Below are 26,176 nucleotides of genomic sequence, written 5' to 3' on the forward strand. Positions count from 1 at the left end.
AGCGGCGGCAACGCGGTTGTTGGGCGGGGCCGGGGCCGGGGCCCCCCGTTCCCCTCGTGCCCGGTGCCGCCGTCACTCGCGGAACTTCCACTCCTGGCGGCACATGGGGCAGTGCTGCTGCACCTGCTGCGAGTTCAGCCACTTCAGGATGCAGTGCATGTGGAAGCAGTGCGAGCACTGTCCCCACACCAGCGGGCAGTCGTCGCCGGGCACTTTACCTGCAGCACGGACACACCGTCAGACCCGCTGGGTGGGCGGTGCGCGGTGCCCGGTGCCGGTGCCGCACTCACAGTCGGGGCAGCAACCGTTGAACGCCATCCGGCAGATGCCGCAGTTCTCGTCGTTCGCCACCCAGAGCCAAGACGCGACCCCGTGCCAGCTCCGCACGCGCACCCGCATGGCCGCCCCCGCTCGGCCCGGCCCCGCCCCTGCCGGAAGTGCCGCCCCCCCAGCACCCCGCGCGCCGGCAGGAGCGCGCGTCCGCCCCGCCCCTTCCGCTTCCGGCGCGGGAGTAGCGCGGCCGGAAGTGCGGGCGGGAGCGGAGCCGCCATCATGGCCGACAAGATGGACATGTCCCTGGACGACATCATTAAGCTGAACCGGAGCCAGCGCGGGGCCGGCCGGGGCGGTCGGGGCGGCCGGGGCCGGGGTGGTGCCGCCCGAGGGGGCGGGCCCGGCCGGGGCGGCGTGGGCGGCGGACGCGCGGGCGGCGGCCCCGTGCGGAACCGGCCGGTGATGGCCCGGGGCGGCGGCAGAAACCGACCCGCGCCCTACAGCCGGGTACGGATCGGGGGGCCGGGGCTCGGGACGGGGCGGCGCGACGGGACGGGACGGCGGGTCCACGCGAGCGGCGGCGCGGGCGGTCCTTTGTCCGCTCCCGGCGCGGCCGGGGGGCTGCGGGGCCCCGGCGCCGGTCAGCGAGGTCCTGGTCTTGTTGCAGCCGAAGCAGCTCCCCGAGAAGTGGCAGCACGACCTGTTTGACAGCGGCTTCGGGGCGGGGGCCGGCGTGGAGACCGGCGGGAAGTTGCTCGTCTCTAACTTGGACTTCGGCGTCTCGGATGCGGACATCCAGGTGGGGCTCGGGGCGGCGCCGCGGGGGGCGCGGGAGTTTCATTCATTCCGCCAGGGTCGGGTGCCCGCGAGAGCCCCACCGGCTCCGCGCCCGCCTGCGCCCGAGGCCGAGGATTCCCGGGTGAATCCCCCGTGACAGGGTTTGTGCCGCGGGTGCCTGCCTTGGCGCGGGCCCGGTGCTCCCGAGGGGGGCTGAAACAGCTGGTTATAGATGCTTCGCGAGGGGCTGAGCCGTGGCACACGCGGGAACGATGCTGCGCCTCGACTGGTTGGAGCCGAGACTGGAGAATTCCGTGTGAGCTCTGAGCTCCTCTCTGTGCAGCTGCAGCCGTTTCTGAGGCGCCGCATGCGCGTCCAGGGCTCTGCTGCCGTGTTGGAGCGTGTCCTACTGGACACCGAGGGGTTCCCTGGATGCACGGGCAGGGTGACCGGAGAGGTGTCCCATGGCCGTGCCCCGGTCAGAGCCCGCAGTGCCCGCAGTTGGTGCCTCTGCCCTGGAGACTGGACCAGAGGAACGTGTGGTTCCTGTGGGCACTGAGCTGGGTGCCAGGTGTGACCCCTGGGGGCTCCTGGCCTGGGTGCACTGCAGGGCACAGCCATCAACATGGGCTCTGACCTTGTGTCTTCATCAGGGAAAACCAAACCCTTGCTGTCAGACCTCCCTCATCATCCTTCAGTCCGGTCCCTCCAGCACTGCTCTGGCTGGGCCTGGGGAATGAAGGGAGCTCTGTCGGGTCACTGAGGAGCGTGCTGGATACCACTCTTTTCTTGCTGTGTTTCCATTTCCATTCCTGCAGACTGGGTGTAAATAAGTCCCTGTCTGTTGCAGTGAGGCCAGGGTGTAAAATGTGGCTCTGCGCAGCCCTTGCGCTTCGTGTATGGTGGGACTCACCTTCCTGCCCCTGCACGAGCTGCCCGGGGCTTTGTTTAGCAGCAGAGCTGACTCAATGGCTTTAGCCTTATTTGTTACTCCCAGCCCCATCATTTAGTGCTGCCTTAAGTGTGGGGTTGGTTTTGTTGCTGCGCTAATTCCTCACAACGTGGTGCAAGTGGCTGAGGCAGCTGTGCCCGCGGAGGAGCCGCGCGGTGTCACTGCCCGTGTCCCTGCGGCGGGAGCAGCTGGGCCTGGGCTCTGGGCATGGCTGGCATGGCCTCGCTTGGGCTGGAAGGTGGCTGCTGGATGCCCTGTGCTGGGAGCACCGTGCCTTGGGCACGAGTTGGCATGGGCAGGGCTGGGCAGTAATGCCCAGCAGCAGCTCCCTGGGCCCTTGTGGGACAGCCCTGGTGGGAAATTCACCATGGTGAGTTGTCCTCGTTGACTTTCCAAATGTAGCACCTGTGAAACAAAATTGGTGGCTTCATTGCTGCCTTTTCCAACCTTTGTGGCATCAAAGGACAGACCTCAGCAGGGAACTTTGCTGGTCTCAGTTTTTGGGGTATGTTCCTAATGGGCACAAGTAAAGCACAGTGCAACTGCCATCATCTTGTGGATTCCTGTGCTTACATGGCTCATTCTCTGTGAGAAGGATGTCTGGCATCCGGAGTATTTTCAATAGTTGCCCCTTTGACTCGGCCTCAACAAACACCCTCAATTTCTCTGGGAAAAGAAACAGATTGGCATCTCTTGAGTCTGTTTGACTGGCTGTAAACGTGCTCCTTCAGGAGGTGAATGCAGAGCCCTGCTTGGTTTTGCCATGTGTGGCAACTCCCAGAAACTCCCCAATGGGCTGTGCTCCCCTCTGCCATTGGTGTGTTCCCAGGCAGCCCGTGGTGCTTGGAAAGGCACCAGTGCTCACCAGGCGTGGCTGTGTGGGGAGCTGCCGTGTTGGCAGCGCTGACAGACAGGCACACTCCTCTCTCTGTCGTTCTCAGGAGCTCTTTGCAGAGTTTGGGACCTTGAAGAAGGCAGCTGTGCACTATGACAGATCTGGTCGCAGCTTAGGGACGGCAGACGTGCATTTTGAGAGGAAGGCTGATGCTCTGAAGGCGATGAAGCAGTACAACGGGGTCCCCTTGGATGGTGAGTCTCTGTGCCGTCTCCATGGCCTGTTTCTGTGGCTGGAGTGGAGCAGCTGGCACATGTGTGCCTCGCTCCCTCCCTCCCTTCCTCCCAGCCCTGTCCTGCACTGGCTCACGTGTGCTCTCCCTCCCTCCAGGGCGCCCCATGAACATCCAGCTGGTGACATCACAGATCGACACGCAGCGGAGACCAGCACAGAGGTGGGGGAGCCCCTGCCCCAGGCACAGGGTGGGGACCTGCTGGGCCCCTCCCCAGTGGGGAGTGCAGGTCCTGTTTGAGTTCACTGAATGCACTAAAACAGTTGCTTTTTAAAACTCACAGTGTAAACAGAGGTGGCATGACCAGAAACCGTGGGGTCTCGGGGGGATTTGGAGGTGGAGGCAACAGGCGAGGGACTCGTGGCGGGAACAGAGGGAGAGGCAGAGGAGCTGGAAGAACTTCCAAACAGCAGCTCTCTGCAGAAGAACTAGATGCACAGCTGGATGCTTACAATGCCAGGGTAAGTGCTAATTGGGCACTCTCACAGGCTCTCTGCAGCGTCTCGTCCTGGGCAGCACTGGCAGCCTGGAGCTGGCAGGAAAGGGAAAGTGTTTTCCAGGACCTTGGACTGAAGCAATCTCTCTCTGAAGCTGAGCTGTGCCTTGGCCCAGGCCTTGGCTTCGCTTTCCAGAGCACATTGTTACCTGCTGTTACTGATGGCTGAGGAACAGCCTCTGCTCTTGCTGGGCTGGGACAGCTCCTCCAGAGCCAGAACCCCTGCAGAATAAAACCCGCAGAGCTGAGAGGTGCAAGACTGGGAAAACAGAAAGGAAAATCCCACGTGAAAGAACTGTGTGGGGTGCTGCCAGGGGAAGGCTGCAATGCTGGTGGTAGAAATGAGCCCCAGCGTGGGGAACTGCTTGCCAGTCACAGCCTTCAGACCTCGCTCAGCCGTCTGTGCCGTGGCCAGGTCAGAATCCCAACAGGGCCAAGGCTGCGAGGGCACCGCAACAGCACAGTCGGTGCAGGGCTGGGACAAACCAGGGCGAAAGCATGGAAGGATTGGCATGAGCAGGATTCCAGAGGCAGCCGTGGGGCAGCGCAGGGGGCTGGGGCCGGGGGGGTGCTGCCAGGGGGGCTCGAACTCGCCCTCCCCATCCCACAGCGCTGGGGGCTCCACCAGGGCCAGGTGGGCTGCGTGCAGGGGGTGCTGGGGCGGTACCAGGGGGTGCTGCAGCACGTGGTGATGGTTCCCTCTCTCTCCAGATGGACACTAGCTAAAGCAGCAGTGGCGGGCGAGGGAAGGACTCCGATCTTGCTCCACACTCCCAGCGGGGGCTGCGGCTGTGGCTACTACTACCGAGGATGGGATTTGTTTTACTTTTATGTTCTGGGATAGGTTTTAACTCCTGTAAAGGTTTTTTTTAATTCTGAGCAGACCTGTTTTGTACCGAGTTATTTTTGGGATAAATTTTTCTGGTTGCCTGTTGGGCCGAGGTGGCTTTTTCACCTTTGCCATAATAAAATAGAACCGTGTCTAGAGCTGTGGCCGCTGCCTTGCCGCATCGTGCTGGGCCCTGCGCCTTCCACCCACCACCGCGCTCTGCCCCGTCCCAGTTTTGCCCTGCCGGTCCCGGTCCCATCCCGCTCTGCCCCATTCCCGTTCTGTTCGCGCCCCGTCCGTGCCCCGTCACGGTCCTGCCCTGCCCCACTCCCGCCCCGTTCCGTTCCCGTTCCTTCCTCGTTCCCGTCCCGCTCCTGCCCTGCCCCGTTCCCGCTCCCGTCCCGCCGTGCCGCGGTCCCGCCCCGCGCGCGCCCCCGGGCCAATCCGCGCGCGGCCGTGGCGGCGGGTCCCGGGAAGCGCCGGGCGTGTCCCGGAAGTGCGGGGGCGCGCGGGCCTGGGCGGATCCGCGGCGGTGTCGGCGCAGCGCGGAGCGAGCGGGGCCGGTACGGCGGGGCCGGCGGGGCGGGGCGGGCCGGGGGGCTCGGGCCGCGAGAAGGGCCGGGCCGCGGGAAGGGCCGGGCCGGGCGCGCCGCGCTGGCTCTGGCCCGCGGGAAGGGTCGGGCGCGGCCGAGGGTCGGGCGCGGGGCCCCGGGTGCCCTTGCGCGACCTTCCGAGGGCCGGGGGAGCTGCCGCCCCCGGCGGGGCCGGGCCGGAGCGGAGCGCGCGGGGCTCGGGCCCGCGGCGAGGGCGGAGCGCGGGCGGCCTGAGGGGCCGCGGCGGCTCCGAGTCCCCCCGGACTTCCCCTGTGCTCTGGGCGAGGGGGGACATTGCCGGCCCTCCGCGTCCCGGGGCCGGCGGGGCCTCTGGCGCACGCGGGTTGTCCATAAATGGCCGCTCGGTACGAAATGAGGAACCGGGAGCGCTGTCTCGGGTCGGGCCGCTCCGGTCGGGGCAGGGCAGGGCCCTCCCGCCCCCGGGGGGGTTCCGCCACGGCCCAGCAGCCCCAGAACCTCGCCCGCTGTTCGTGCTGGTGAGAGGAGCCCCCGGCCGTGCCCGGGAGGGTTTCGGGTCCGCGCCGTTGCTCCAACTCTCCGAGCGATCTCCCAGTGCGGGGGATCTTGTCCCGCGGCTGCGGAGCTGCTGCGGGTTCGGTGCCAGCCCCGCGTGCCCATGGAACCGATTTGCATCCCGGGTGCAGCACTGCTGGAGGCCTTTCTGCTTCTGCAGTTGTTTGTGGGCGCATGGAGCTTCTCGCACCCTCGGTCTGTCTCTGCACAGCTCATCGCGTAGGTGCACTGCAGGTCGGGGTTATGTCAGAGCAAAACGGAAAACAAAAATCCTCCGTGCCCGGACTGCTGAGTCCCCACGGGGCAGCAGCGCATCCCCATGCTCCTAGAGTTCTTCCTGCTAGGGGCAGGGATCAGGCGGGGTGAGAGGTCCTTGGGATGCTTTTACGAAGCGACTGGTGCAGCAGCGGTACCTGGGAGTGCCCAAATTCCGCGCAAATTCCCGAGGGCAGCGCCTGGCCTCGGAAAGTGTCAGCGAGGTTCCCGTCCCTCCTGTGCAGGTGTGTCCTCCTGCTCCGCTGTACTGCCCTGGGAACCATCCAAGCTGTCCCTGTGGAGCAGCCGGGCCGAGTTGGGCCGTTCTGGCTCCCAGTACTGGCAGAGAGAACTGGGACTAGGCTGGGATAGGGCCCTGCAGAAACGATTATTGCTGGATTGCATTCCAGCCAAGTTCTCCGGGTGGCTGTGCAGGCTTTCCCTGCGCCACAGGGGAAGAAGGAAGGGTGGAGACCGCTGGAATTGGCGCTGCTGCGTGTCCACGGCTGCGCCGAGGCCCGATGGACATCGGAAGCCGATTAGCTCATCTGAAGAGACTCTGACTAACGCTGCATTCCTGGGGCCGTGGGATCGGGATCCCGGGGTGTGGAGTCGCTGGTTCCCACTGTCCTCCTGGACTCAAGCAGGGATATTCCTGGCAGTTTTCCTGCCTGGCAGGAGGTGGGGTTCCTGCATTTGCCGCTGCAGCTCCTCTGTCCTGCGCAAAACACTCTGAGAATACGGGAGGAATTGCTGGCTTGAGGGAGCAGTGAAGGCAGAGTGCAAATTCCCAGGTGGGAAGAGATTCGGCCTCCTGCAGGCTCCTGCAGGCTCCTGTGGCCCTGCGGATCCGCAGAGTGGAGGGTGCTTGTGGATGCTCACCCGTGAAAGGGTACCCAGCACTGGTGGGGATACAGGGGTGGGTGCTGGTGGATGCTCTGACAGGTGTGTGGTTAGTGTGCTCTCACAGAGGGCTCAGTCACAGAATTTGGGAGTCAGCAGGAATCTGGGACTTGGGACTTCAGTTCTGTAAAGCTGAAAGTCCATCACTTCCGCTTCCTGGAAGCTGCAGGTGTCCTCTGAGCAAGGTGTGGGAGTTAGCGTGACCTGTGGTGCCTGGGAGGCGGAATCTAGCCCGGAGGAGAGCCCAAGGACAGAAGGAGGGGGAATGGAGCAGTGCAGGGTGTGTGAATGAGTGTTTGCTTAGCGCTTCTGGGAGTCCTCAAGCCCAACAGCTGTTTGGGAGAAGTGCATGAGGGAAGGGACTGGATCTGATATGGAGACATTGGGGTGAAATCAGTTGCTCATGTGTGACATGAGATTAAATGTTCTTTTGAAGACAAATTTCCACAGCATTCAGTGTGAGGATGTTGGAGGATGCCATGTGGAAGGGCCAGCTGTTTGCTGTTCTGTGCAGGGGTGCCAGTGGCTGTGGGAGCTGCAGCTGCACAGGTACAGCAGGACAAGTTCCTGGTACAGATGCATGTGCTGTGCAGGGCCAGAGCCCTGGTATGGCCCCGTGGTGTCCCATTGTCCCCCCGGTGCCTTTCTAAAACTGTGCCAGACTGTTCTGCATCTTTAGAAAGTCCAAGTTGATATTTGCATTAGGATGACCCTTCAGACAGTGTGCCCTGTGGAACACCAGGAATTCCCGAGGGTGTCACTGATTTTTACTGAGAATTTTAATGGGGTGTTGGCATCACCTTTTCCCAGCCCTCAGTGCGGCTGGGCATTTCCTGGGCAGAGTCCTGAGCAGCTGAGCCGGGCTCCGCACCTTGTTTGCTCCATTGCTTGTTTCCCTGGTCACGTGTGCCACAGATCCTTGGAAAGGGCTGAGCCAGGTGTCTCATCCTACTCCGCCGAGGCAGCTGGCACATAGCACTGACTTGACTGAATTACAAACCATGAGTGCCAGATCCCAGCAGAGGCTCCCAGCATTCATGCCAGTGATGGGACAGGGGCCTATTCTTAGCTGGAATCTTGTGTTATGGAGAGCATAACTGGGTTTATTCTGGAGTCGGGTTTATTTTGGGCTCAGGTTTATTCTGGGCTCGGGTTTATTCCAAGTGAAAGCCTCACCTGGTGGATCTTGTGGAGGAGAGTGTTTTCACTATGGCTTTGGGGTATTTACCTGTTCCAGCTCACAAACAAAGCACTGAGATTGAATTTTTCCTCCCTCTTGCCTGGGCCTCCATGGGCTGAAGATGAGACCTGGCCTCTGGAGGGTTCTGCAGGTGCTGGAGACCCCTGGCAGGGTTGTGTACTCCTGGGGACAGCGGGAGCCTGTGGAGGGTGTTCGGGGCAGTCACACCTCTCCTCCTCCCCTCAGTGTGGATTGTGCTTGTGAGGATGGCAGAGCAGGAGCCAACAGCAGAGCAGCTGGCCCAGATTGCAGCTGAGAATGAGGAGGACGAACACTCTGTCAACTATAAGCCACCTGCCCAGAAGAGCATCCAGGAAATCCAGGAGCTGGACAAGGACGATGAGAGCCTGCGCAAGTACAAGGAGGCGCTGCTGGGAGCCGTCACCGTGAGTGCAGGTGAGCCCTGAGACGTGTCGGTCCCCTCCAGCCTCGTTCCTGCTCCCACCTGGGAGCTGTTCTCCCAGCTCTGTGTTTGGGCAGGAGCACAGCTGGGAGCACAAAGCTGTGTCTTGCTCCCCCCCAGAATGGGACTGATGGGTGGGGGTGGCCTTCAGGGGCACTGTGGGCTGGGTGTGGTGCAGCAGGAGCCCTGACCCTCACAGAAAGAGAGGTTGTTCTCCCACTTTCAAGAAATGCCCTGGAAGGAAAAGGAGCCCTGTTGGACAGTGTCAGGACAGGTGTTTAACAGCCTTTTCACTTGTCTCTAGATCCCAATGCTCCAAATGTGGTGGTGACCAAACTGACGCTGGTCTGCACTACTGCTCCTGGCCCCCTGGAGCTGGACCTGACAGGTGAGCTGGGAAGGAATTCCAGCCCTGCTCCCGGGCAGAGCTGGCAGGAGCACTGGTGGCAAGGTGGGCGAGCCCTCCTGTGTCAGAAATGTGGGTGCTGGAGGCAGAGCAGAGCAAGGTGCCTGGGCCCTGGGGCATTCTGCACCTGGAGCCTGACACTGGTGCCACAGCACCTGGGTGCTTTGTGGAGGTGTGAGGGGCTGGATGGGGCAGGCCGGTTCCTCCAGCCTGCATGGTGGCAGCTTTGAGATGGTGACAGCCTTGAGGAAAACATCTGCAAAGGAACACTCTGGAATTAACTGAATGGTTGTGCTACAGTGTCCTGTTGCAGGGCATTGCTCACCCGGCTACAGCAGCATGGAGGGCCCTGCAGCGAGGGCCACTCCCTGCTCCTGCTGCTCCTACCCTGGCTGCTTGTGCCACAGAAATCCATCCCAAAACACAGCACAGAGGGGTTCTGAGCAACCCTCTCCCTTCTTCGCAGGTGACCTGGAGAGTTACAAGAAACAGGCGTTTGTGCTGAAGGAGGGCGTGGAATACCGGATAAAAATCTCCTTTAGGGTGAGGATTCCGATCTGGGAACCAACCAAGCGGGTCACCGGATCCCGGCCCGGGGAGCACCTGCACCCCGAAAGGGGGAATATGCTGGGGGAATGGGCTCCTTCTGCGGGCAAGGTGGGCAGTGTGAGTGGAAATGTCCTGCCCAGCCCCTACTTCTCTCTCTACAGGTGAACAGGGAGATTGTGTCAGGGTTGAAGTACATCCAGCACACGTTCCGGAAAGGCGTAAAAAGTAAGTGCTTCTCCGTGACTCGGTGCTGCCTGGGGTGAGTGAGGGCTTCCTGCACGTCCCACTGGTGTGACAGGGGCTGCCTGGCAGCTCCTCATGGGAGGGGACAGCCCTTGGTGCTGCTGGGCCCACGGAGCTCTGTGGGGGTCTCTGGGCCTGCAGTGGCGGGGCAGCTCGTGGTCTCAGCTGCACAACATGGGATCCCCCCTGAGCACAGGGGATCCCTCTGAGCACGGCAGATCACAGTGACAGTGGTGCTGGGGGGTCGCTACCCGCAGGAGGGGCTGTTCCTGGAGGGAATGGAGCTCTGAACGTGTTCTCAGAGCTGTTCTGTGGATTGCTGTGGCAGTGACAGACCTTTTGTTTGCTTTAGCCTTGCCCCAGATGCAAGGGAGGCTCCTGAACAGCCTCCATACACCACTTTTTCTCTTTCTAGTTGACAAGACCGAATACATGGTCGGGAGCTACGGCCCCCGAGCAGAGGAGTATGAGTTTCTGACCCCCATGGAAGAGGCCCCAAAGGGCATGCTGGCACGGGGCAGCTACAACATCAAATCCAAATTCACAGATGATGATAAGACTGACCACCTGTCCTGGGAGTGGAACCTGACCATCAAGAAGGATTGGAAGGACTAGCCCTTCCTGAGGCCAAACCCCAGAGAGCGTGAATCAGACAGTGGCTACCGTAGAATTCCCCCCCGTACCAAAGTGCTGACATTGGAACCCTCTTACCTGTCGTCCCCGTTATCATTTGACCAGAGAGCTCAGTTTTGTATGTGCCCCCTCCCCAGAGAATCGCCGAGTGCATTGACCAAACCATGCTGTCTGCATCTGGTCTCCAGCTGCCCGTCCTGGGGCTGTGCTGCCCCAGCACCAAGGGGAGCGCCCGCTCCCTCGCCAGGCCCTTTCTTCTTCCCACCTTCCTTTGTCCAGAAGGTGCCGAAGGGGAGAGGCTTCTGTTAGGATCCAGTGCTTGGCTTTCCTGTGCACAGCTCAGGGTAGCTACTGCCTCCAAGTAGCTGAAGAATTTTGGTGCCAGGCAGCTGTTGAATAGGTTTATTGGCTTAAGTCATGTCTGCCTGCCCCTTCTGCTCTGTCAGAGTCCTGGGAGCACTGGCAGCTTCATTTGTGGATGTTCCCTGTAACCATGATGCCTTAAATGTGTAACACGTATCCTCTAGGGAGGGGGCCCCGCCCCAGTTACACTTTTTAAATGCCACCCGCCCTCCCCATCCGTTGGCATGGGCTCAGCTTGGTCACGCCCCTCATGGGTTATTAGGAAAGATTCATAACTTCCCGCTTTGCTGCTGGTCCGTTCCTCACCCGAGATGGGACATCTCCAGAGGGGAGGGGGTGTGACATGCTGGGTGACACCTGGCCACCCCTCACAGCACCCTGAGCAATGGCCTGGCCAGGCCCCGGCCCAGCCTGCGCTGAGTCCTGAGCTCTCTGGGTGCCCCCGTGGCATGGAGGGGGCTGCAGGGCAGGGGGTTGGGGATCACCAGTGTTGCCATCACCTCACACTTCTCATTGCAGCCCAGGTAGCTGCAAAGCACTGAAATTCCAGGACAGCACCTGCCCTCCTGGCTGTTTTGGGCTGAGGGTGGACGAGTCTGTCTCTGCAGCTGCTCCTGATGCGATCAGCAAAGAGCTTGCGATGGACAAGTGTTCCAAAGCGGTTAATGCCTTATGTATCTGTTCTGCCTTTAAAATCTGTGCCTGGCCTGTCAGTAGTTATTGCCTTGACACTCGGCCCCCCGTGCCTGCTGCAGACCTGCCGGCCTCCACCCTCGGCTGCGCGGCCACAGCGCTCGGGGCGAAGGAGCCCCCGGGGCCCCGCGAGTCCCGGGGAGCTGGGCAGGCACACGCCAGCTCCGCAGCCTTCTGATTTGGATCTACCACGTTGAGGTCATACTAGAACTGGGACCAAGTACATGTGGCTTTCTTGTAGCTACGTCTTTGCCTCTAACTCCCCTCACCCTGCCCCTAGAGAGGTTTTTGTTAATTTGATTTGGTGCGTATTGTCTGTAAGTCCTAGACCCGGGTTAACAGGTTTGGAATCATCGTCTGCTTCTCCTTTTATGACAGTTAAATAAAGTCTTTGAACTGACTGTGTGCTGTCCATGCTGGGTCTTTGGCAGGAAGTGGCCAAATGGGATTTCTGCAAACACCTGGAGTTGGAGAAGACCACGACCCCTGGGCTTGCTGGAATGTGAAACAGGATCTGGGACAGCCCTTGCCAGAGGAGGAGGGGCCCTGTGGCATTGTGTGTGCAGGATCTGTCCCTTGCTGTTTGCCCTGTTCTGCATTGCTGACAGTGTGAGGGGTTGAGGGATGGGAGTGTGGCGGGCTGTGAAAACAGGGGCCTCTGAGTGGGTCTCTTGCCAGTGGAGCAGCAGGCAAGCTCTGTGGCCTGCTGGCACTGTGCCTGCTCTAACTGCAGGAACTAAGGGAAATTCCTGTGCAGTCACAGGAATGAGGGAGGTGTTTGGGAGAACACAATCCAGGGGAGGCAGTCCGATAAGAGCCCGCGGATGTTTACAGAGCATGTGGCATGTTTGTGTTAAGGATAAGGACAGTTCAGCTGTGAAAAGCTCTTTACAGAATCCACGGTGTGAGAGAAGCTGCTGGAGGGGGCTTGGCCCTGCTCCTGGTCAAAGACTCAAAAGGGTAACAGAATTTTGTAGGCTCTGTCTTGTATTTGGAGCTCACAGCACAGGCCCTTCCCTGGGCCCAGGAAAGCTGCTAAAGGAGATAATGGGACTGGGAACAGGCAAGGGCTGAAGGCAGCAGCCTGGGCTGGGCAGGAGCTGGTGTGTGGCCAGTGCCCACTCCAGCAGACACGTGCTGCTCGTGCCACTCCCTGTGGCCAGTGGTGCCCAACGGTCCCCCTGGCCCTCCCCGCGGCGTGGGGCCTTGGAGGGCAGCGCAGGAGTTGGAGCAGGGAGAAGGGAACTGACACCCTCAGCATGTCAGTCAGAGCGAGCCCAGATGTGCCAATAGCAGGAACAAAGGCCCCCTGGGCTGGCCCCCAACAGCCGCTCTGTGGGCAGGTCAGGGGAGCACCCGGCTGATGCAACCCAGTGCTTTGGCAAGGATTTCCACACCCGGGGTGTCAGGGCTTCCGTTGGATCGTTTGTGCCATGGTGGGAGGCCTGGAGAGGCTGGACAGCTGTGCCATGCTCTACCTCTGGGGATTCTCTGCCTGTGTGTTCCCTGGCATGTTGTCCCTGCTGTCACCTGGAGTGACAGCTGGGCTCTCCTGCCTGGTGTGAACCCACAAATGTAGCTCCAGTCACAGGCTGGGCGGGATGGATGGTTAGCCTAAATTGCGGCTCCCAAAGTAAAGCCTCATCCCCTTCCAGGTGACACACCCCACGAACCTCGGCCAGAGGTTGCTCAGGAGCAGCCCAGGCTGTTCCCCTTGTCCGGTGCTGCAGCAGCTCCCTCTGACACCGCAGCAGCTTCCAATTATGTCTGCCCAAGGCAACTGGGAGAACTGGGGCCACGGAGGGTCACGAAACGAGGTGCTCCGGGCTATGGCCCCCAGCCCGAGGGGACAGGCCCTGGGGTGGCCGGGATTAACGCAGGATCCTATCTGGCAGCTGCTGACTCTGCCCGGCAGCCCCATGTGCCCGGCCCGGCACCGGGAAGCGCCCACGGTTCTGTGCGGGGAGCGATGGGGCTCCGAGCCTCGGGCGCGGGCCCCGCGTGGGGCAAAGAGCGGCGGCTCCGCAGCAACCCCGGGCGGGCGGAGCTCGGGCCGCGGCCGCAACCGGAGCGGCCCCGCTGCAGCACTCAGGGGGTCCCCGTGCGCGGGAGCCGCCCGTGCCTGGCACGGGCAGCGCCCCGGGGCCCTCCCTGCCGCAATGACCCCGAGCGGCTGCCGAGGCACCCCCGCTAGGGTCGGTCACGGGGGGAGACTCGGGGGGGGCGGAACCGGGGCGGAACCGGGACCGAACCGGGACCGAACGAGGAGGGGGCTCGGGCCGGTCCTCGCGCGCCGCCGGTCACGTACCCCGGCCCCGCCCCCGGTGAGTCACGTGGCGCGCGGCCCAGTCAGGATCCACCACGCGCTTGCGGCCGCGCGCACGCGCAGTGCCGCCCGCCGGCGCTTCCCGAGTGCCACGTTCGAGGGCCGCGGCCGCGCGAGACGGCGGGGACGCCCAATCGCCGGCGGCTCCGCGGGGACAGCGGCCAATGGCGACCCGGGGGCGGGACGCGGGGCCGACCGCCAACCCGCGGCGGCGGGTGGGGGCCCTGCCCGCCCCGCCGGCCAATGGGAGGCGCGCGGCGGCGCGGGCGGTGGCCCCAGCTAATGGCGGGCGGGCGTGGCGGCCAATGGCGCGCGGCCGCGGCCGGGGCGGGTTTATAAGCGGAGGCGGCGCTGCGGGCGCGCGTTCTTCCCGTCCCGTCCCGTCCGAGCGCCGCCATCAGCCATGGCGGGGCTGCGCGCGCTGCTCCCGCTGCTCTGCCTGGCTCTACTGCCGCCCGCCCGCCCCGCCGCCGCCCAGGAGGAGGAGGAGGACGGCGTCCTGGTGTTGCGCGCCAGCTCCTTCGAGCGGGCGCTGGCCGACCACCGATACCTGCTCGTCGAGTTCTGTGAGCGCGGCAGGGCCGGGCTGGAGGGGACGGGAGGGCGGCGGCCCCGGGGGCCGAGGGCGCGGCCGGGGGACGGAGGGGTCGGGGCCTGAGGATAGGCCGAGTGACCGGCTCCCCCGGGCGGGGGTGGGGCCGGGCCGGGGCGTGGGGTCTGCAGGGCTCCGGGAGCGCGGGGGGGGGCCCGGCTGGTGCTGACGGCCCGTCCCGCAGACGCCCCGTGGTGCGGGCACTGCAAAGCGCTGGCCCCCGAGTACGCCAAGGCGGCGGCGAAGCTGAAGGCGGAGGGCTCGGAGATCCGTCTGGCCAAGGTGGACGCCACGGAGGAGTCGGAGCTGGCGCAGCAGTTCGGCGTGCGCGGGTACCCCACCATCAAGTTCTTCAAGAACGGCGACAAGGCCGCGCCCAAGGAGTACACGGGTGAGCCGGGGGGGTCAGGCCGCGGGGGGGCAGGGCCCGGTGAGCCCCGTGCCGCCCGGGTGCAGAGGGCAGCGACGTGGCGCTGGGTTCCCGCACCTGGCCCCGTGCTTGGGCTGTGCTGCTGTGGCTGGACAAGGTCCACTGTGACAGCAACCCGGGAGTGGCGCTGGGCTGGCGAGGAACGGGCCAACCTTTTATGGGCTTCCTCACCTGAACGTGGGGTGATCCCTAATGTGAACTAGAGCAGATGGAATTGCTTTTGCATGGAAAACCAAAGTGACCTGAGCTCGTTTTATTCTGTGGCTTGACTTGATTTGAGCAGTGTGGAGCCCAGAACTGGAAACATGCCTGGGCCATTGGGTGAGGGGGCAAACGTGGAGTGTGAGAGAGCTGCAAGAAAGGCCACAACAGAATTCAGCTAAGCCAGGCCAGTGCTGGACATTGAGGGTAACATCCGGAATAGTAATCAGGGGAGGTAAAGGTGATGTGTTTGCATGAGTAATACCGAGGTCTTGGGGAAGTGCTGTGTTGCTGGTCAAAGTTTAAGGACTTGGGCTAGAGGTGAGAGAAGAACGAATTCCTGGGAGCCCCTTGTACCTTGACTTATCAATTATGGATTAGCTTAATTACACCAGGAGTGAAAGGGAAAGGTTGCGTAAACGATATCTCGATTCTCGCCGACCTCTCGACCAGCTGCTGAAAGGTCTCTGAAAACCTGAGAGTTTTGTGGTCTTGAACTGGGCCAGCAGGGGAAAGTGACTCGCTCTTATCTCCCGGTGTAGCTGGCAGGGAAGCAGAGGACATCGTTAGCTGGCTGAAGAAACGCACGGGCCCGGCCGCCGCTACCCTGAGCGACGCGGCTGCGGCGGCGGAGCTGGTGGACTCCAGTGAAGTCGTGGTGATTGGCTTCTTCAAGGTAGAGTTTGTGCTTCCCTTGGAGACGCTCTCCCATGTGTCGGGGGCCTTCCTGGTGGCTGAGGAAGGCCCTGTGCCTTGTGCAACGCTCGCTGTCCTGCCTTACTTGATCTTCCAGTTCTCTGGGCTGAGCCCTGAGATGTGAATGCTTCAGGTGATGTGGCCTGTGTGAGACACCTTTCTTTACTCTCCAGGATTTGACATCAGAGGCTGCAAAGGAGTTCCTGTTGGCCGCAGAAGCCGTGGATGATATTCCTTTTGGGATTTCCTCCAGTGCTGATGTCTTCTCCAAGTACCAGCTTAGCAAGGACGGTGTTGTCCTCTTCAAGAAGGTACTGGCTCGTGCCAAGCCTGAGCACCACACTGGGGTCTGCTGCCTCTTCCCTTCTCTCTAATCAGTCAGACTCAGACAGGAGCAGCCCTGGACAAAACAGCAAAGGACCTGTGCTGTCAGTGTGGCTGCCTTCCCAAGCCTCAGAGCATGGGGGGAAGAGCAGAGCCTTGGCCCTTTCATTAGGATGGGAGAGTGACAGGGACCTGAAGAGTGCAGCCTTGTCGATCTCCCAGCCCTGTGCTGCCCTCCCAGAGCTGCTGGGCTTCGGGTCCAGGCTGTTCCCTCACTCACTTCCCTGTTCCTCCGCTCCCCACAGTGCAGCAACAGTCACACAGTGTTTAAAGCACTTGTGGCTGTAACTGAGGAGGCCCCCGGGACTCAGACAGGCTCAAGAGAACAGCAGCCGAGCCCTCTGGCTGCTGTGGTGCTGTTTGGTTGTGGCTTTTCCCTGCTCACTGTTGGCCTCCGCCGTCAGTCCCTGCTGTGCTCAGGAGCTGCTCGGTCTCAGCGCCGCGGATTCTGCAGCGCAGGCACTCCAGAGAAACTCCTGAGGTGATCTGCAGTTCCAGCTGACTGGACTGGGGCAGTGGATTATGTGCAGAGGGATGCTGACTACCTGCAGAATCACAGATAAATGTACTCATGAAGGCATGGAGATCCAGTCACTGGGATGAAATTCCAGGTTTGAGCAGACAAGGAGCTTGGTGGCTCTGCACCCTTGGGTGCTGTGAGGCAGGACAAAGCTGCTTTGGGTTCAGACTTATTAAACCTGTAATCTCATCAGTCATCACTCTGCCCAGCATGACCTAGGACAGCCTCAAGACTTTCATTCTTTATTCAGTTGAAATAGTGTTTTATTCCACTACAGCTCTGGCACTGTAGTTATTTTTATGGTGCTAGAAGCTTGTAGACTTAAATTCTGAGTCAGAGGCCCCTCGGGTCACTGTGGCTGAGGATGCAGGTGATTTATCTGACTAATGAGCTCAACATGCATAGCAAAGCCAGGAGGGAAGGGAGCAGTGTTTTGTTCTTGGCTCACTTGGTACCTGTGCCTCACTCCTGTCATGTGGGTAGCTTTGTGTGCCCCACTCTGGGTAGTGCTGAGCTGGGCAGAGTTCTGGGCCTGGCACCCCTTCAGGCGTGTTGAGAGCTGGAGTGACTGTGCTGTGCCAGGCTGGGATGGGGCAGGAGTGCTGGGCTCTGTGGAAGGAGCAGCCAAGGTCTGTCCAGCCTGTGGTGGTTCCTTCCTGTTCCATGCAATGGCAGGGCAGTGCCATGGGAGCTCTTGGACATGTCCACTCCAAACCAAGGAGAAAAAGAGCACCCACAGTAACCAAACACTGGGGTAGAAGAACCTGATGGCTCATTTTGTCAACCGTGTTGTTTCTGGGCTTTGGCTCAGTTCCTTGCAGTCAGTTGGGTCTGAACTGAGAGGGTTTGGCTTGTTGTTACTCCATGTGAGTTGTCCAGACTCACACGGGCCCTGACGCAGCTGTCCTGAAGGCACTGAGGTGACCTGCAATGCTCCTCAAAGCGTTTGCAAAGTTATTTTCCAATGCTGTTGTCCTCAGCTTTTCTGCTGGGGCTGGTGTGCTTTCCCTAACAGAAAGTTATCTGAGTCCACTCCCCTGCTTCTGCCAGCAACCCGAGCGTGGCCCTGCCAGTGCCCTCCTGCACATCCTCTCTCTAACCTTGATGGGCCTCTACAGCTGTTCCTGTTCCAGGCTGCCAGAGGGTTCTGAGAATCCTGGTCAGGGATATGGGTGATGGCCCTGTGTAAAACAGGACCTGGCGCCTCTGGTAGGACGTGCACCGTGTGCTGTTGTCTCTAACAACAGAGACTGGAATGACCTCCCAGAGCTGAGGAAATCACTGTTTGCTGCAGGCTTTTGCTGGCAGATGTTCCCAGCACTGTCTGGCTGCAGTGTCTGCTCTGACACCACTGATTCCTGTGCAGCAGAAGCTGCCTGTGCTGCAGGGCTGGAGATGGCTGCTCAGGGTCTGTCTTGGTGACCTGCTCCATCAGTGGTGCCGCGGTGGTGCAGAGCAAGGCTGAGATCAGAGCTGGCTGTTGTTGTTGCTGCTCACCTCCTGCTGGGGAATGATTTAAGGCTTTGCTTGCCAGGAAGGTAGACACCTTAATCCAGACTTTATGTGGACATGTGGTGACCTTGCTGAGATGGAAGTCTGCTCTGAATGAGTGCAGCTGATATCCCTTGGGGCAGTGACTGGTGTGAAGGCTTTGAGAGATTTGTGTAGGAAGTGTTCTAATAAAGAATGTCTGTTCTTGCAGTTTGATGAAGGCCGAAACAACTTTGAAGGGGATCTCACAAAAGATAATCTGCTGAACTTCATCAAGTCTAATTCATTGCCTCTGGTCATAGAGTTCACTGAGCAGGTGAGTCTTTAGATACCTGATAAGGCCCTTCCCATGGCTGCTGCAAGAATATAGTAAAGCTCCAGTTGTAGGTTCTATGGATGTTTTATTGTGGAGCTGACACTAGTTTGGGGGTATGGAGAAGTGGGAAGGACACAGGATAAAGGAGATGTGAGCTTGCTGTGCAGAGCTTTCTGCAGTTTTGGAGGCTCCTGTGGGTTGCTCAAAATAGCAGAGTCAAACTGGTCTGGACACTGATTTGCCTCTCTTCCAAAAATAAATTTTATTTTCTACTCCTCAGACTGCTCCTAAAATCTTTGGAGGAGAGATCAAGACTCATATTCTGCTGTTCCTACCAAAAAGCGTGTCTGACTATCAAGGGAAGCTGGACAACTTCAAGAGTGCAGCTGGGAACTTCAAAGGGAAGGTGAGATGGATTTCTTAGATCATGAGCTGAGACTGCCTTCTGCAGAGGAGTCTGTACAGGGAGCAGCTGTGGAGGGAATTTGCAGCCAGTTCTCTCTGCTGGGACAGGGGAGGAAGAGAGCCCCGTTCAACTACACTTGTGTGACTGCATGTGTGAATTTTGGTAGCCATGAGGTACTTGTGTTCACTTCCTGCCTTTCACTTTTTCCTCCCAAGATCCTGTTCATCTTCATAGACAGTGACCACAGTGACAACCAGAGGATTTTGGAGTTCTTTGGCCTAAAGAAGGAAGAGTGCCCAGCTGTACGTCTGATCACCCTGGAGGAAGAGATGACCAAATACAAACCTGAATCTGATGAGCTGACAGCAGACAAGATCAAAGAGTTCTGTAACAAGTTCCTGGAGGGCAAGATCAAGGTATGTGGATAAATGGTGCCAGTGGGCTGAGAAGGAACAGAAACACTCCCTGTGAGGGGCTGTGCGAGTCTGAGAAACTCCTCTGTCTCCTGCACGAAATATCCCCCGGGCTTTGTGCTGAGGAATGAAGGGCAAAGCTGCTGGGGCATGGAGGCTGTAGGTACTGGCACTTTGGTACAGCTGAGCTCTTGTGCTCTGCCCGTGGGGACTGTGCTGTTTCTCCAGTTGCTCTTTCTGCCAAGAGCCTGTGGAAGGTGTGAGTTATATGGCACAGTGTAAAGAGCTGTCTGTGCCTGCCCACTGGAGGGGCTGTGGGGGTGCAGCAAAGCCCAGTCCCCTGTGAATGGGGCTGTCAGCAGTGCTGCTTCCTTCCTGCAGAGCTCCATTGGCCTTCTCTCTGCACAACAGTACCTGCTATTCCCACTGGGTCAGGGTGCAAAGAAGACTTTCTGTGGGAGAAGAGGAAGTGACCAATTCATCTGGTTGCTCACAGCCTGTGGCAGAGGCGCTGGGGGGGGGTGGTTAAACCTGGATTTTCCAGGATATGTGATCACATGTTCAGTCCAAGCAGCAAACAATCTCTGAATTTCACTTCTTATTCTAGCCCCACCTGATGAGTCAAGATCTTCCTGAAGACTGGGATAAGCAGCCTGTCAAAGTTCTGGTTGGGAAGAACTTTGAAGAAGTAGCTTTTGATGAGAATAAGAATGTCTTCGTAGAGTTCTGTGAGTATCTTCCTACAGCTGATTCCAAGTAACTGGTGTGTGAAAGGAGTGCCAAAATACTGTGTGACCATGATTAGGGAGAAAGCATTTTGCAGAGTCTAGGCCCCAAAGGCAGTGCCTTGGTTGCAAAGATGTGTGTGAATTGTCTGGCTGGGAAAGGGTGGTACCTCATTAGTTTGTTGGTACAGCTCTGTCTCTGTAATTAACAGATGCCCCGTGGTGTGGTCACTGCAAGCAGCTGGCTCCAATCTGGGACAAGCTGGGAGAGATCTACAGGGACCATGAGAACATTGTCATTGCCAAGATGGACTCGACAGCTAATGAAGTGGAGGCGGTGAAAATCCACAGCTTCCCCACACTCAAGTTCTTCCCTGCAGGCCCTGGCAGAAATGTAAGCAGGAGCCGAGCTCGTGTGGTCGCATAGCCAGGGAGCACGGGAATGCTCAGCTGCCTGCTTGAGTTGTGTCTTGGACAAGGCCTTTGGGAGGGCTCTGCATTCTGTTGGGATTGAACACATCAAGTCTACAGGACACCCGAGACCCTTTATGGGGGGCTGTGCTGTAGGGAGATTTTGTGGGGGGTGGGAAGTGGGAATGGGGAGAAGAGGGAGCATAGAGGACGGTGTGCTCATCTGCAGGCTATTCTTTCCTCGCAGTGATCTCTGAAGTCTAGTGGCTGAGCTGTTTTCCTTCGTCTCATATGGGTGAAGGTGAATTTTTCAATTCCCTTTTGCTTGGCATGTTCACTGTTGCTCAGAAAGAGAATTCTCCTCTCCAGGGGCGTGGGTCAGTAGCGCCCATAACCAGTATCCTCATGTTTTCCCTCTGTAGGTCATTGACTATAACGGGGAGAGGACGTTAGAAGGCTTCAAAAAATTCCTGGAGAGCGGAGGTCAGGACGGGGCAGCAGCTGATGATGTGAGTAATGTGAATGGATCACTCTGGGCCTTGAGAACACTGAGCATGGGTCAGATCTGGTGCTGTGCCCGAATCCTCAGTCCTAAGTAAGGTCCTGGGTTGTTATGTGGCAGGAGAGGATATTGCTGGTGAACAAAAGTGACCTGTTCAGGTGCAGTGTGACCTGTTCAGGTGCTGCCTGGCTGGCTGTGAGCCTGCAATGGGCTCCTTTTCCAGAGAGCACCCAGTGGGTGTGCGAAGCAGCAGTGCTGGGGTTGTGCACTGCTGGGGCACTGAGAGCTTGTTCCCTAGGGAACTCCCGCTCAGCACCTGGAACTGGGCTGTGGGATCAGTGCTACATACCTGTGTATCTAGTTGGAAGCTCCTCACTAGATGTTTTGTTAACGTGGCAGCAGAGGGTAGTGACCAGATTAGAGCTGCAGCTCTGTGCTTGGTTCTGGATCTGCCTCACGTGCCAGAAACCAGGAGCTATCTGTAACCCCCACAGGATCTGGAGGACCTGGAGACAGATGAAGAGACGGACCTTGAGGAAGGTGATGAGGATGAGCAGAAACTCCAAAAGGATGAATTGTAAAGAGAAGACTGATCTACATCACCCAAAAAATCAGACACTAAATTGGCTGTTGTGATGCAGCCAGGGAGTCAGAAACCCATTAAGATTTAAAGCAGAAGGTGAATGACTGGAAATCCAGGGATTGGCTTTTAAAGTAACACTTTACCCTCACTTGTCTGTACACTTGACTTTTTTTTCTTTTGGCTTTTGAGAAGGGAGCTGTCACTAGGGAGCCAGCCCAGCCAGCTGGGCTCTTTTTTTTTTATTGTGATGTACTTTTTTGTACACAGCTTTTGTCTGGAGTATTCTGTTCTTCTGGGCAGCAGGAGGTTGTGAGGTGTTACCAGGAGTTCAGTGGCCTGACAGTCTGGAGCCTTGCCACTAACATCTTCCAAGAAAGCTTTTTTCTTTTTCTCTTTTAAAACTAAAGCCCATAATTGATTTCTGCACCTGGCAGGGTCCGTAATAGCCTCAGCTGTTCTTCCCTGGGGTGGGCCTTCAGTATTTGTAGGGGCAGAGGCAGAGGGCTGATGGCTTCCTGGGGAAAGGTGTATGTGAAGGTGCTTCTCTTCATGGTGGCCAGATGTTCCTTTCCCCTCTGCTTTAAGACACTTGGAGATGACAATTCCAAATACCTGGAAGGGTGAAATACTGTGTGCACTGGCTGTGGCAGGCTCTGAGGGTGGAGATGGCCACTGGCTCACCAGCAGTGTCTCCATCCTTTTGATCAAAGGCAAGACTTGCGATCCCTTTCTATGAATTATTTTGGGTGGGCTGACCTGGCAGGTGGGTGGTGGGGGAGGGCCTGATAAACAGATCAAACAGGACATTTGCAATTATTGGGGTTTGGGAACATGACTGGGGGAGTGCCTCAAAGGCCTGAGCTGCATCAGCCTGGTTCTTAGCATTCTGCTACAATAACATTGGTTGGTACTGAATTTGACGGCCAAATAAAGTTGAGATTTTAATACTATTACATCTCTTGGTCTTTATCAAAGTATAGAATATTTGAACCTGCCCTGCAAAGGGATCAGAGTTGGAGGCTGAGTCTTGAGGGACTCTGCTACAATGGGGTGTGAGTCAGCTTTCTCCACATAATTGATAAAGGATAAAAAAACTTGCCCAAGCCCTGTCCAGATTCCATGGGCTTGTGCAGGTGCTCTGTTAGGGGTGAGTTGGCTCTGGGAGCGTGTGGCCCCTGGGCCAGCTGGCTGGCGTGAGGGGACCTTGCTCTGGACCAGTGAACCAGGGCATGCTGGGGCTGCTGTGGCTCTGCCAGCCAGGCTCACATGACCCTGTGAGCCACACTGCTATTTCCAAACATGCTGCTTGCTGCTGAAGGTATTTTGGTTTGAAAATACGCTATAAATGTTACAGGGAGGGCACAGTAAGGCTAGAGGGCAACTGGGGGAGCTATTGGTACCTGTCACTGAGGAGGGGTGTGCCGAGGCAGTGGCACAGGGGTGTTGGACAACACTTGTCTCTCAGTCTCCAGCTCTAGCCTCCTAGGCAGGGTCCCAGCCAGTGTTGCACCCCAGCAGAGCAGGCAGTGCTGGTGGCCTGGGCTGGTTGGTGACAGCTGCCTTGTGTTTTGGGGTGGGGAGGAAAGGAGCCCCACTAGCAAGAAGTTCCACTGGAAGGTGCTGTCTAGGACTCAGCTCAAAAAGGTCCATTTTGTGGAGCCAGTTGAAGTGTAACCAAGTCTGAGCTCTGCAGTGATTCTCTTCTGTTCCTGGGCTGAGACTTGCTGTGCTCAGCTAAGAGGAGGGGGCTCTTCTAGTGCAAGGCACCTTGTGGCAGAGCAGGACTTCAGCAGCCATCTCATGTATGTGGCTAATTGCTGTTCCAAGAAAGCAGGCTGGAAGTGTTCTGTCCCCAGTGCCATGTTCTGGCTGATGTAACCCCGAGCAGACAGTCGGCCAAGAGATCGATGTTTGCCAGCAGATAAACAAGGGCAGGAGTTCTCAGGTGTGTGGCTCACCACGCTGCTGGGGTTGAGGCAAGGGTCTGCTGCAGGAGAGGCAGAGTGAAATCCCTGACTCCTAAAGCAGCACAGGGATTTTTTCTGACACATCTGCCTGGACAATCCCATCAGTACAACCCGGAGCACAAAATGCTCATGTGTCTGATATGCCCAAACTTTAATGGGTAAAAGCAGTAGTTGCTTGAATGCTTGATGGACCTGAGTGATTCCTCTGTGGCAGGTGGTCTGTTTTGGGCCTGTGACAGTGTAGCTGGAGAGTACTGGAGGCAGGAATTGTCTGGTGGTGGTGCTGTTCTTCCACTGTTCCTCTGAGGCTGCTCGAAGCAGTCTGTCCTCACCAGCAGCTGCTTCCCAGTCTGAAGTAGGACATGGAATATCAGGGACCAGCAGTGCAGGCTTCTGGTTCTGCATCTGCCTCGGAAGCATCAGCAGTACCTCTGTCCTCACTAGAGCACAGGGGACACCTCATTCACCGGTCGCGTTCTCCGTGCTGGGCTGTGCGCCGTCGCAGTCGTGCTGGGCAGCGCTGCTCCTCCTGCTTCTTTCAAGTTGTCCCATGCAGCTACAGAAGGGTGAACAGCTCTGGATGCATTTGGCACCACAGCCCTGGCATGTCCGCACTGTGCTGGCCGGTCAGGACATGAGCGGCCAGTTCCCTCTGTTGGCAATCGTGCCTGTGTCCCTTCTCCCAGGAGGGCTTGTTGCTGGGAAGTTGCTTCCAGGCTCCCCTGAAGGGCTATCCATACAAGAGTAGATTTGACCCCTTGGATGGGCACATCAACAGGTGGGTGTAAGATGAGACACCAACTTCTGCCCAAAAGTGGGAGGCTGTGGGCCTGGGCGGCTCAATTACTAAGCATCATGGCAAATAGCATGAGCTGCATGTCCCCAAAATAGCCCAGGGAAGCCTTTATAACACGGTGCCCCCAGAGAACCATCAGTCCTGGGCCTGCGGGCCTGCGGGTGAGCTGCGAGTACCAGGTGCCACCTCCTGCATGCAGCTTGGGAGTGTAGGAGGGCACGGTGGCTGTCACTTCCCTGCGGTGAGGGGACACGTGCCGGCTGGGGACACGGACACGGCGGGAGCACAGCAGTGTGGGGAAAAGCACAGCTCTGAAGCAAGGAGAGCCCTGACAGGCAGAAGAAGAGAGAGCAGGGCAGTAAGGGGCTGGGCTGAGCGCTAAGCAACCCCTATGCCACTGTGCCTGAAGGCTGCTGCCAGCATGAGGGACTACTGCCCCGTGTCGGTGCCCCGGTATGGCCGGTACACCCCGCGCCTGAGGGCCTCGCGCACTGTGCACTTCCCCAACGACGTCGTCTTTCAGGACCACATCAAGCAGGGGGACCTGGAACAGGTGGGCAGGTTCATACGAGCCAGGAAGGTGACGCTGGACACCATCTACCCCTCTGGTGAGTGCTGCCGGGGTCAGCAGGGCCGGGGCAGAGTGGTGGCACAGCTTGGTAGGGCCCTGAGGGACATGGAAGCCAGGCCATGGGCCACCTTTGGCAGAGCTGGAGTGAGCTGGGTCCCTCCCTAGTACGGAGCAGTGCCCTCAGCATGGCCCAGCAGGGCCCAAGAGCCAGGACCCCAATATCTCCCCTCAACAGCACGGTCAGCGCACACTGTGGGAAGGGGGGAGCTTGGCCCCAAGGTCCCTCCAAGGCCCAACAGAGCACCTGCAGTGCGGTGAGACTTCAAAGAGCAGCAGCAAGCACAGGCTGGTCTGTGAGCTCTGGGCAGGACCCCTCCTGTCTTCACCCCAGCTTGAGGAAGAGTGGGGAAAGGCTCTGCATTTGTTCTTGGCTCTGCCCATTTCTCACAAACACTGCTCCCTCTTGCATGTCTGGCTCCGGGGACTCATGGGGAAGGCTTTGTATTCTGTTTGCACCCAACCTCAACAGCAACTGTTTATGGAATGCCTTGATCCATATGGGCTGATGCAGAGCCCAGATTTGTCCTTTTCTTGTGCTTGGCTTCAGCTTCTGCTGTCACATGGCCACACAGACAGGCTCAAATGACCCCAGGCTTCCTCCTGTCCATACTGATTCTTAATTAGTGAGGACCTTCCGAAACTCAGGCAAAGCAGGACCCCAGAGACTTCTTGTGTCTGTGTTTGAGTCCCAGCCAGGACTCAGGGCAGCTGCTCTGAGTACAGGGCAACTCCTTCTCCCTCCCTCTGTCCTGTCTGGCCAGGGCAGTGGTGCCCCAGACAGGGTATTTTTGTTGCAGAAGGGGAAGAGGAATCCGTGGCAGCTCCTCTGGCTTCCTCAGTCTTTGTTTCTTTCCCTACAGTCTTCTCCCTGAGCAGGAGGCTTCCTGGCACCCCTTTCCTGGGCTGTGCACAACCTGCACTTGTGAGCTCAGTATGGAGAACCCTTCCCCAGGCCAGGGCTAACACCTCCTGTCCCTCCAGGCATGGCAGCTCTTCACGAGGCCGTGCTGACGGGAAACCTGGACTGTGTCAAGCTCCTGGTGAAATACGGTGCCGACATCCACCAGAGAGATGAGAACGGCTGGACACCCCTGCACATGGCCTGCAGCGATGGCTATGCTGACATAGCCAGGTGAGGGGCTGCGAGGGTCCCCGGTGCTGCAGAGCCCCAGAACCGACAGCGCCGGGATGGAGCGGGGTCTGGGCGGCTCCTCCTGGGGGGTGCCCGGTCCCTGCGCTGCCCCCAGGACTGTTCGGGCCGCGCTGCTCCCGGTGCCGGGGCTGTGGGCCCGGGGATGCCCGGCCCGGCGGCTCAGCTCCGTGTCCTGCAGGTACCTCCTGTCCCTCGGGGCCAGCCTGGAGGCCACCACCGACGACGGGGAGAAGCCCTCGGACCTCATCGACCCCGAGTACGAGGACCTGGTGCAGCTCTTCGGAGCCACCGCGCTGCGCTGAGGCGGGCACGGCGAGGAGCGGCCCCGAGGGCCGGGGCGGCGGGGCTGCGCCCACCCGAGGGC

The 26,176-nt window shown here is 59.1% G+C and overlaps 5 protein-coding genes across 5 annotated transcripts; 4 read left to right on the forward strand and 1 right to left on the reverse strand.

The window, feature by feature from the left end:
- Positions 1-62: 62 nt before the first annotated feature.
- On the reverse strand, positions 63-419 carry ANAPC11 (anaphase promoting complex subunit 11). Its single transcript, XM_027716944.2, has 2 exons — positions 291-419; positions 63-218 (listed from the first exon to the last, which is right to left on the reverse strand). The coding sequence occupies exons 1-2, from the start codon at positions 397-399 to the stop codon at positions 73-75; spliced, it is 255 nt and encodes an 84-aa protein (XP_027572745.1). The 5' UTR covers positions 400-419; the 3' UTR covers positions 63-72.
- Positions 420-507: 88 nt separating this feature from the next.
- ALYREF (Aly/REF export factor) lies at positions 508-4,612 on the forward strand. The gene is made up of 6 exons (XM_027716869.2): positions 508-780; positions 941-1,072; positions 2,944-3,091; positions 3,228-3,291; positions 3,413-3,590; positions 4,337-4,612. Exons 1-6 carry the CDS (start codon positions 553-555, stop codon positions 4,349-4,351), a joined length of 765 nt encoding a protein of 254 aa, XP_027572670.1. The 5' UTR covers positions 508-552; the 3' UTR covers positions 4,352-4,612.
- A 316-nt stretch (positions 4,613-4,928) lies between these two features.
- On the forward strand, positions 4,929-11,670 carry ARHGDIA (Rho GDP dissociation inhibitor alpha). Its single transcript, XM_027716885.2, has 6 exons — positions 4,929-5,017; positions 8,166-8,375; positions 8,687-8,770; positions 9,255-9,331; positions 9,499-9,562; positions 9,996-11,670. Exons 2-6 carry the CDS (start codon positions 8,186-8,188, stop codon positions 10,193-10,195), a joined length of 615 nt encoding a protein of 204 aa, XP_027572686.1. The 5' UTR covers positions 4,929-5,017; positions 8,166-8,185; the 3' UTR covers positions 10,196-11,670.
- A 2,268-nt stretch (positions 11,671-13,938) lies between these two features.
- Positions 13,939-22,215, forward strand: P4HB (prolyl 4-hydroxylase subunit beta). The gene is made up of 11 exons (XM_027716778.2): positions 13,939-14,161; positions 14,372-14,578; positions 15,361-15,494; positions 15,688-15,825; positions 18,121-18,225; positions 18,506-18,631; positions 18,847-19,047; positions 19,652-19,772; positions 19,982-20,163; positions 20,603-20,689; positions 21,177-22,215. Exons 1-11 carry the CDS (start codon positions 13,999-14,001, stop codon positions 21,261-21,263), a joined length of 1,551 nt encoding a protein of 516 aa, XP_027572579.1. The 5' UTR covers positions 13,939-13,998; the 3' UTR covers positions 21,264-22,215.
- Positions 22,216-24,417: 2,202 nt separating this feature from the next.
- Positions 24,418-26,170, forward strand: PPP1R27 (protein phosphatase 1 regulatory subunit 27). Its single transcript, XM_027716899.2, has 3 exons — positions 24,418-24,636; positions 25,641-25,791; positions 25,991-26,170. Exons 1-3 carry the CDS (start codon positions 24,420-24,422, stop codon positions 26,112-26,114), a joined length of 492 nt encoding a protein of 163 aa, XP_027572700.1. The 5' UTR covers positions 24,418-24,419; the 3' UTR covers positions 26,115-26,170.
- The last annotated feature ends 6 nt before the right edge of the window (positions 26,171-26,176 follow it).

This window comes from Pipra filicauda, unplaced genomic scaffold (assembly GCF_003945595.2).
Source record: "Pipra filicauda isolate LSUMZ 115617 unplaced genomic scaffold, ASM394559v2 scaffold80_size11013439_pilon, whole genome shotgun sequence".
NCBI lineage: Eukaryota > Metazoa > Chordata > Aves > Passeriformes > Pipridae > Pipra > Pipra filicauda.

Coding starts and splice junctions, on each gene's coding strand:
- ANAPC11 (XM_027716944.2), bottom strand. CDS start 399: ATGCGGGTGCGCGTGCGGAGCTGGCACGGGGTCGCGTCTTGGCTCTGG. Junction 219..290: donor CAACGGTTGCTGCCCCGACT/GTGAGTGCGGCA, acceptor TCCGTGCTGCAG/GTAAAGTGCCCGGCGACGAC.
- ALYREF (XM_027716869.2), top strand. CDS start 553: ATGGCCGACAAGATGGACATGTCCCTGGACGACATCATTAAGCTGAAC. Junction 3,092..3,227: donor CAACGGGGTCCCCTTGGATG/GTGAGTCTCTGT, acceptor CCCTCCCTCCAG/GGCGCCCCATGAACATCCAG. Junction 3,292..3,412: donor CAGCGGAGACCAGCACAGAG/GTGGGGGAGCCC, acceptor TAAAACTCACAG/TGTAAACAGAGGTGGCATGA.
- ARHGDIA (XM_027716885.2), top strand. CDS start 8,186: ATGGCAGAGCAGGAGCCAACAGCAGAGCAGCTGGCCCAGATTGCAGCT. Junction 8,771..9,254: donor CCTGGAGCTGGACCTGACAG/GTGAGCTGGGAA, acceptor CCTTCTTCGCAG/GTGACCTGGAGAGTTACAAG. Junction 9,332..9,498: donor GGATAAAAATCTCCTTTAGG/GTGAGGATTCCG, acceptor CTCTCTCTACAG/GTGAACAGGGAGATTGTGTC.
- P4HB (XM_027716778.2), top strand. CDS start 13,999: ATGGCGGGGCTGCGCGCGCTGCTCCCGCTGCTCTGCCTGGCTCTACTG. Junction 14,579..15,360: donor CGCGCCCAAGGAGTACACGG/GTGAGCCGGGGG, acceptor CTCCCGGTGTAG/CTGGCAGGGAAGCAGAGGAC. Junction 20,690..21,176: donor ACGGGGCAGCAGCTGATGAT/GTGAGTAATGTG, acceptor TAACCCCCACAG/GATCTGGAGGACCTGGAGAC.
- PPP1R27 (XM_027716899.2), top strand. CDS start 24,420: ATGCCACTGTGCCTGAAGGCTGCTGCCAGCATGAGGGACTACTGCCCC. Junction 24,637..25,640: donor GGACACCATCTACCCCTCTG/GTGAGTGCTGCC, acceptor CTGTCCCTCCAG/GCATGGCAGCTCTTCACGAG. Junction 25,792..25,990: donor GGCTATGCTGACATAGCCAG/GTGAGGGGCTGC, acceptor CGTGTCCTGCAG/GTACCTCCTGTCCCTCGGGG.